Source organism: Toxoplasma gondii, chromosome VIIb (genome assembly GCF_000006565.2).
Source record: "Toxoplasma gondii ME49 chromosome VIIb, whole genome shotgun sequence".
NCBI classification, from domain to species: domain Eukaryota; phylum Apicomplexa; class Conoidasida; order Eucoccidiorida; family Sarcocystidae; genus Toxoplasma; species Toxoplasma gondii.
Window position 1 is genome coordinate 4,222,478 of NC_031475.1, and position 7,847 is coordinate 4,230,324.

Here is a 7,847-nt window from a genome sequence, read left to right on the forward strand (position 1 = left end):
CCAGATTTCCTCTGCAATTTTGTGGTGAAACAAACGCAGAACATCTCCGCGTCATGCAAACGTCAATAAAGGTGGCTTCTGGGAATATTTGTTTGCACACCAAACAGCGCAAGCCGAAGTTTTTGTGGTCAGTTTCCTCTGTTGCAGGTACCATTTGAGGGGTGTGCTATTTCGTTGACACCACTGCGCAAAAACGGGATTGCAGATCTGTCCCATTGTTCACTGTGTGCTACGACCTGTGCTCCTGTGGCATTCTCCCGTATCAATCCTGCCTTGAGTTCGAGAAGGCTCTTAACGCTGTCTCGAAGAAGCTCCCCTGCGTCTTGGATTCGGATCCGGTCCGCATGTGACCGGGCGACATCCCCATGCGCCGCTTTTTACGCCCTAGAGCTGCTCCACGAATCTTTGCCAATGAAAGTATTATATCATCAGGCTTGCTGAACCCGGAGGAGGGAGGTGCCACTACTTATCTGAATCCTGCTGGAGGTTCTGTGAAGCAGTCGTTGCCCTCCCGGAAGCAGCCCATACTTCCTGGAACGTTTCGTAAATATCGTTGTTCTTGCTTAGCCCAAAAGCTGTTTTCCTCTAGAGACAGCGATAAAACGGTTTTTACTCAACTTCAGTGTAGGCGACGTCCTAAAATGAGCGTTGCTACGGGTCATTCCTGGAGCGAGACACATTCCGTCGAGCCTCGTATTGGTATGTCACAGTCAGAACTCCCGCCACAAGACTAGAATATCAAGGTGCGTGAGGAAGGCACTTGTGAGTGTTGCTGTGTCTTCTCAAAATGACAAAGGAAAACGCGGGGAATACAGATGAGATCATGGACGCCGCATGGGGGTGCCCACTCCTAATTCCCTCCCTTGTATGCCTGCCGTTACACAAACAACAGTATTCAGTAACGGTTTGCATCGACTAGTGGATGGTTGTAAAAATCATAGGGGAGAGACGTCGAAACAGCAATACAGCGTATTATCTCCCTATCGCGATGTTTCAATGGCACACTGCGGTGGGCTGCTTCATGAGAGTTGCGTTCTCCACAGCCAGATTCTGGTAGGCCTTGTGCCATCATACACGCGTCACGCAGGAACACTCGGATCTCATGAACTTCGAATTTTATCTGAAGGAGGAATAAACACCGGGATTTGTGAGAACGCGACGGCTGGCTGCAGCAGCCGTTCGTATGAAACACACGGGGACCATGTTTCGCCACTACGGTGTGTAGTTCTCCGGTCATCAAGCTTTGGAGCCTTCTCCAGAAGTCTCAGTTGATATGGCCACACAAGAACTTTTATGGTGTCCATTCCATTCGCCTAGTCTCTTTTGGCAGGCAGTTCTGTGACATGAAAGTGGTCGTCGCACGTACGTGCCATCTCTCGCGAAACCATGTCAGGTGGTTCGCTCTTTCGTGGTACGAGCTAGCCTCGGGGACCTCCCCAGAAAGTGGCACCTTGTGTGTGTGCTGGCCAGAGGAGCCCATAAAGAAGCATCTGACAGCCTTGGATGCTATTTTGCCTCCTGGAAACACGATGACCTTGAAATTCACGGTAAAACACATATCCTGCGCCCTCCCCCCACCCAGTTGGACGGTGTTGTTCGAGCGGAAGGCGGCAGGATCAGCTGCGAAGAGACGTCACTCGACGGCGCCCCACAAAGGGAGAATAGGGAGACCTGTCGGAGCGCCCCAGTGAATCGTTAAGCCTGATCCACATCTTTTCCCGTCTCTTCGAACACCACAGTTTGCGGCCGGCGTGGGGTGTCTGAGTCGCGCGCGCTGTGCGAGGGGTGATACGCGCCATCCGCGCGCTGTGCTGAAACTGTGAAAAAGCCAACGACTTCTTCGCCTTTTGCGCAGTGCAAAGGCACATGGGGTCTCCTTCCCCCCTCTCTCCCCCCACCGTTTCTCCCCACTTCGTTTCCCCCGAAATTGGGCGGCGGCCAGGGTTCTGCGCGTTTACGGATCTTCTGCGTACATTGACCGGAGTGAGCAACTGGCGGACGCTTTCGAACGCGCGGCGGCGGATTTTTTCTCCCGTGCTCTCCACTTTGTTCACCACGCACTCTTTTCGGGAAGTTTTTGAAGAGGGAAGTTTCTCTTCGTTCTCTCCAAGGGTTGCGGCGGTTTGCTTGGGGGTGAAAGCGGTTGCATCGGTACAGCGTAGACCCGTTGTGCAAAGTGCCAGTCTGCGGTTTCTTCAACCAGTTTTGTCGCGTATCACCACCGCTCTTTTTAAGGGCACGCGACACACAGCAGGGTCTGCTGTTGCTCGTTTTGCCCCGCAGACATTTCGTGTTTTCCTCGTTCTCGAGTTTTTGTGGTGGGGCGCTGGCGGCTCTCGCGCGCGTGCGCCTTGTGAGAACGGTTCACAGAAAATGGAAGAGGAATTGACCCCAGAAATACTCGCCGCCCGCGCGAAGCTGCGGGAGCGGTTTGGACAGGCTTCCCAGCAGCTCGGCGGCAAGGGGACTGCTCGCAGAAAGACCAAGAAGGCCCACAAGTCGGTCGTCGTTGACGACAAAAAGCTCCAGCTCACACTGAAACGGCTGGGAGTCTCGACCATCTATGGCATCGAGGAGGTTCTCATGATTCAGGACAACGGCAAGGCTCTTCAATTCCTTACCCCCAAGGTGCAAGCCGCCCCTGCGGCCAACACTTACGTCGTTTCGGGCCACTACGAGGAGAGGCCGAATATGTTTCCCGGCGGACTTCCGGGCATGTTCTCCCAGCGAGGCGCCGGAGCGGGGGGAATGAACTTTGACACTTCCCTGATCACTCCGGAGATGCTCCGCCAGCTGCAGCAGCACATGTCTGCCTTGAAGACGGGTGCGGGCGGTGCTGAAGGAGCGGCCGCAGGCGAAGGCGCCGAGACTGGCGACGCCAGCAAGAAGGGAGATGATGACGTCCCCGAGCTTGTGCAGAACTTCGAGGATGTTTCAGAGCAATGAAGGCTCGCGGATCCAGTTGCCCAAGTTTATGACATGTTGCTCAACACAAGAATGTACACGAACAGTTTCGACGATGTCGAGGATTGAGATGCTCGTCAAAAAACTCTTGCTGCGACTCTAATTTCTTGTTTGCCATGCAGCAAAAGCGACACGGTGCCTGCGGTCTACATTTTCCAGAGATGCAACCTTCGTGTTCCACTTACCTCCCTGGTTACTGGGGAGCTGACGCCCAAGCGGAAGATATAGGAAAGACAGCGAGTCACTACTGGGTCAACACTTCGTCAGGGAGAGTAGGATGCTATTAGGCAGGTTGCTTAGTAACGCCGTTATGACAACTTTTGTGGAGACGATTAGTAAGAGTCGGGGCAGTAAAAAGCAGGTGTTAGCGACACTGACAGTGATGGGGCAGCGTCAGACCGGGGAACCCGCTGTACGTAGCTAGGTGGTGTCTGAGCACCGCTGAACACTTAGACTGAATCAGTTTCGAAGAATCACTAATTGTACGACAGTGACCTGCGGTGAAATGAAGAGCCAAAATGTTAACATTTAGATGCGCCATTAGTCATGGGCACTGATACGTAGCGATAGAATGTCCTATCTAGCAGAGGGCGTGTAAACTTTCGCTGACAGCTGAGATTGATGGAGAGGCCCACAAACAACACAATTGCTGTCAGCACGTGACGTTCTGAAGGTCAGCTCGTAGAAGTGCTGTATCGAGGTCGAGTTGGTGACCGGGTGATACAGAGTGCGTTAGTGAACACAGAAAGCTGGTGGATTTGGCCATTTCTATGCTATGCTACTGCATCGTAGCAAAACACTGAATCTCAGCATTTACCGAGAAACTTCACCTGCCAGTTGGTATACGATGGCCGGTTGCGATGTATCAAATGAGGCAGTGTAACAAAGCACCGCTAATGATCTTTGTAGGGCGCGGCGGTGTCCAGTGAAACAGAAGTTAGGTACAGGTCTGAGAAAGTCTGCGCAGAAGCTTTCTGTGAACGAAAGCAACGCGTTCAATCTCTTGGCCGCTTTCTTGTAGCTCCATCTGTCTCGCAGAGGCGTTCCTTCGCGTGCACAGGATCATTTCGAGAGCGAAGACCCGCTGTGCATAGGCTGCTCACCCCCAAATTCTGATTTTGGTTATCACCCTTCGTTCCTTTCGAATGGCGAATGGTAGAGGGAGGCATATCGTCATCACCGAGGAATTACTTTCCGTGAAACGATGGATACAGCTTGCAAGTGCCTGCAACAACGTTATATCGTTCATTTAGACGTAGTGTTCTTTTGCCGAGCCTCATGCCAACATCCTCCCTGTCCGCTTGTCGACATTAGTCGTAATCGGAACAGACTTCAGTGTATTCACCTCTTTTTGAGTACTCAGATCTCTTCGAGTGAATTTTCGGGCACGCTGTACAATCACTCTGTTCTGAATCCAAAGCTGGCTCCAGCGTTCGATGTTGTCGGCACCGCAGAAGTCTGCGCCTGCTGCGGCCACACATCACATGGGAATTTAGGTCGCTGAAATGCCTTGCCAGGAAATCCAGTGTTCTGCTGACAAATTTGCCATCCCTATCAATGAGCCAAACATCGCCTGGTGATTCATGACCTAAGCGACCCAGGCGCCCCGTACTCATATACGTCCGAAACATCTATAGTGTGGATGGAAAAAATTCATTAACCCTATATCCTAAAGCGACCTGCACAGGAAGCGACGGTTCTCTGTGTTTGGCTAGGCTTTTAGATTCGTCCCTCGCTAAAATAACTTATCGCGGAGACAAGCACGACTTCTCGGGTGTCACGAGAGCGATAACAGCCAATAGTATTTTTTAAAGCTGGGAAACGGGCTGGACTCATACAATTTTAATTACCATTACACCACCATCAGCCAGTTGCGACACTAGGTGACTGCCAATCTCGCCCTTCCTTTGCCCAGAATCTGGGGTCTCGTTGCACTGGTGCTGTACTGACTGCTTCATTTTCCCCTTGCGAATAAAGAATCTGTCACACACAGTGGAAAAAGCTTGATAAAGTAGTCTTTTTAGTCTGCCTATGAGTGTAACAGCCTCACGGAAAGCGGGCAAACTCCGATGGAACCATGGTCTCCAGCTCGCTTACTGGCCGCGCCCAGGTTCCGAGAAGTCACAACCTCGCACCTGTACAGCGCTTTCTGAGCAGCTCTGCGTTTCCCAACGCTTGCAGACACATGTTGAAACGAAGATGAGACAATTTACTAGACGGCTTCACTTCAAAAGCTTGCGAGGCTTCTAGGCTGGGGCTCAACGGTTAGCCTATCATTTCTGCCCCCCCCCCCCACATTTACCCAGCAGGGTCCGGTGCGCAGTCGGCCAAAAACCCATTTTTCTGAGAAGCCGTAAGTTCCTTTGGAGGCAACCGAGATCCGTTAGAAACTCTTGCATGCGTCTCCCTATCACCATCTTTTCTGACTCAGTGTGAATTCCACGAGGACTGCTACCAGTGTCAGGCAGGGGCCACTTTCCCGGAGTGGCATTTTAGTTGCCGTTGGCCGCCAGGTCCCGAAAGGGGACCTGCGTTCGACTTTTCTCTCGCGCGCCCGGACACCGTTATCCTCGATTCGATGCTACTTACCCGGCCAATACCTCTCTCCTTTTCTTTTGTCTGGCTTTTTCTTTTCTGAGTAGGAGATAATTTGCAGCGAACGCAGAGGAGTGACAATGCGGCGTGGCTGCGAAAGAACACGCTGAACAGCTGATGCGCGTTCGTCCGTTGGTGAGAAAACACGCAACCGTGTAAAATTCGGAGACCGTTGACGTAGAGTCGATGCAACACCGCGACGGGGGTAGAATCTTTTCTAGCCAGAGAGGGGGCTGACCTTTGCAACTCCGACAGCGTGGCAAGATTCCGTGTTAACGCCCGCTCGTGGCCTCAGGCATCACCGAGAGTTTTTCATAGAGGTGGAGTCTCCTTTCCGGTTTGTTCTTTTTTGTAACGCGCTTGGCCGTAATTTGTCAGCCGCCTTGACCGGATGCAAGCCCTGCAGGACGGCAGAACGCGTTTGGGCCCTGCGAGTCTCGAAAGTGCCTTTCCTCCATACCTCCGCGATCCATGTGGATGCGAAAACGTACGATCTTCTAGGCAGTTTCCCCCCGTTATTCAGACCCATTGTCGCGTCGAGCATATTCCCATCTGTTTGAAGTGTATATTGAGGGGCCCTGCCAACCGGTGAATTTTGTAGCAACGGGGGGATTGCCGCTCGCGATAGACTGTTCTCGAAGACCGTACTTCACTCCGCTCTTTGCTTTTCCCGGCTTTGTTGCCCTATCCTGCATCGCGAACGTCCCCATACGCTTGTCATTTTTGTGTGTCTTCTTCGTTTTTTTTGTTGGCGTCCAAGCCCTGTCGGCTGAGACGGGTACTTCTTGGGCGCCCCGGGAGTTGAGCCAGTCGAAAGGCCGCGAACGATCCATCGGTCTCAGTTCCGAAGTTTTTGTTTTCCCCAGAATTATTCATCTCCATTTTGCGTCCTTCGTTGTGCTGATGTCCAACGTGGCCTCGTGGCTTTCGACTCTCGTCTCGTGAAGCAAGATCCCTACTGTCTACCCCCTCGAAGGTGTGCCCGCCGCGGAGGTGGGGGAGTTACACACTGTCTAGGAATTTCTGAAGCTTGAAGCCGTGCATTGTCGATAGGTTTTTTCTCGCTCTTGTCCCTTTCGTCTAAATTGCTTGTCTTTTCGGTCAGAGATCGGTGCAAACCCTTCCTGACCTCCGTCTGCTTTTCCTCGCTGTCCACAATCCCCTGCACTCCCCGGTTTACCTTAGATAGTACACACTGACTAGGTCCGTTGACCGGCGTCTATTTTCAATGGAAGTTCCACGTCGTGTGGAGTTGCTTGAACCTTTCTTGGCGCTTTTAGTAGAGTTATTTTAGATAAGGCGAAAGCCTCGACGGTGGTCTACGTGGCGAGATCATTCGCGCAGTCGCTGCTCACACACTCCAGTTTCCCCTGGGTTTCGTTCGCGACAGTATTTGTTTCTAACTATTTGCAATTCAGTCGGCACTGCGACAAGAAGACAAACAGTCGTTCATGTTTGCACACAAAGCGCGTTCACGGCCAATCTTTTCTCAAGAGGCGGTACTGAGACCATTGTACGGGACTGTTTCCGCGCGGGGTCGGTGTTCGTGTCCCAATCCTCCTGTGAGAGACGCATCGTCCCGTCTTTACTGGGCAGAGATTCTTACAGAGGTGCGACCGCGCGAGAAGTCAGCTTGAATCCGTAAATAACCTTTCACCTGGCCACGGACGCAAATTCTCGGATCGATCTGGGCGTTTGCGCGCGCTCTCCCGTCCCGCTGCCCCATATCTCCCTACTCCAATCGAGGGCGTCTCGTAGGGAAAGGATGGTGTGAACGAGACTGGGCGTCAGCGTGTCGAGGTTCCCCGTCGTCCCTTGTCCCGACAATATTGACTGCGACAGAGACGAACGCGTTTTTCTGCGCCTGAGGGGGAATCTCACAGACAGTTGGCTGCCCTCTGATGGATCTACGAGGACGAGGCAAACAGCAAACGATCAACGCGTTTTCTCTCCCTTCTTTCGCGGGGAAACTCTAAACCCTAGCCCCCCAGTCCCGCCCTGACTTCGCATCTTGCATACCACTCGTGGCTCTCTTGCCCACGCTAAATTCGAAAGTTGAAACCCTTGGCATTGGCGGATCTGGGGAAACTCGGGAAGTTGTTCGCCGTTCCACAGAGCGGCCTAGAGTCTGCGCAGAGCTCTGCCGCGCCGGGGGTTTCCTGTTCAACTCCGTGTGTACCAGCGCCCCGGAGGCCTCTGACAGGAACGCGGTCGAGAGACCATGTCTCGAGCATGAGCGAAGACGCCCGGTTCCCTACTCGCAGCTGGATGATTCGTCACCAGGGCAC

The 7,847-nt window shown here is 52.8% G+C and overlaps 1 protein-coding gene across 1 annotated transcript; it reads left to right on the forward strand.

Moving 5' to 3' along the window:
* Positions 1-1,866: 1,866 nt before the first annotated feature.
* Positions 1,867-3,124, forward strand: TGME49_257090 (NAC domain-containing protein; the record flags this gene model as incomplete). Its single annotated transcript, XM_002364915.2, has 1 exon — positions 1,867-3,124. One exon carries the CDS (start codon positions 1,867-1,869, stop codon positions 2,944-2,946), a length of 1,080 nt encoding a protein of 359 aa, XP_002364956.2. The 3' UTR covers positions 2,947-3,124.
* Positions 3,125-7,847: the final 4,723 nt, after the last annotated feature.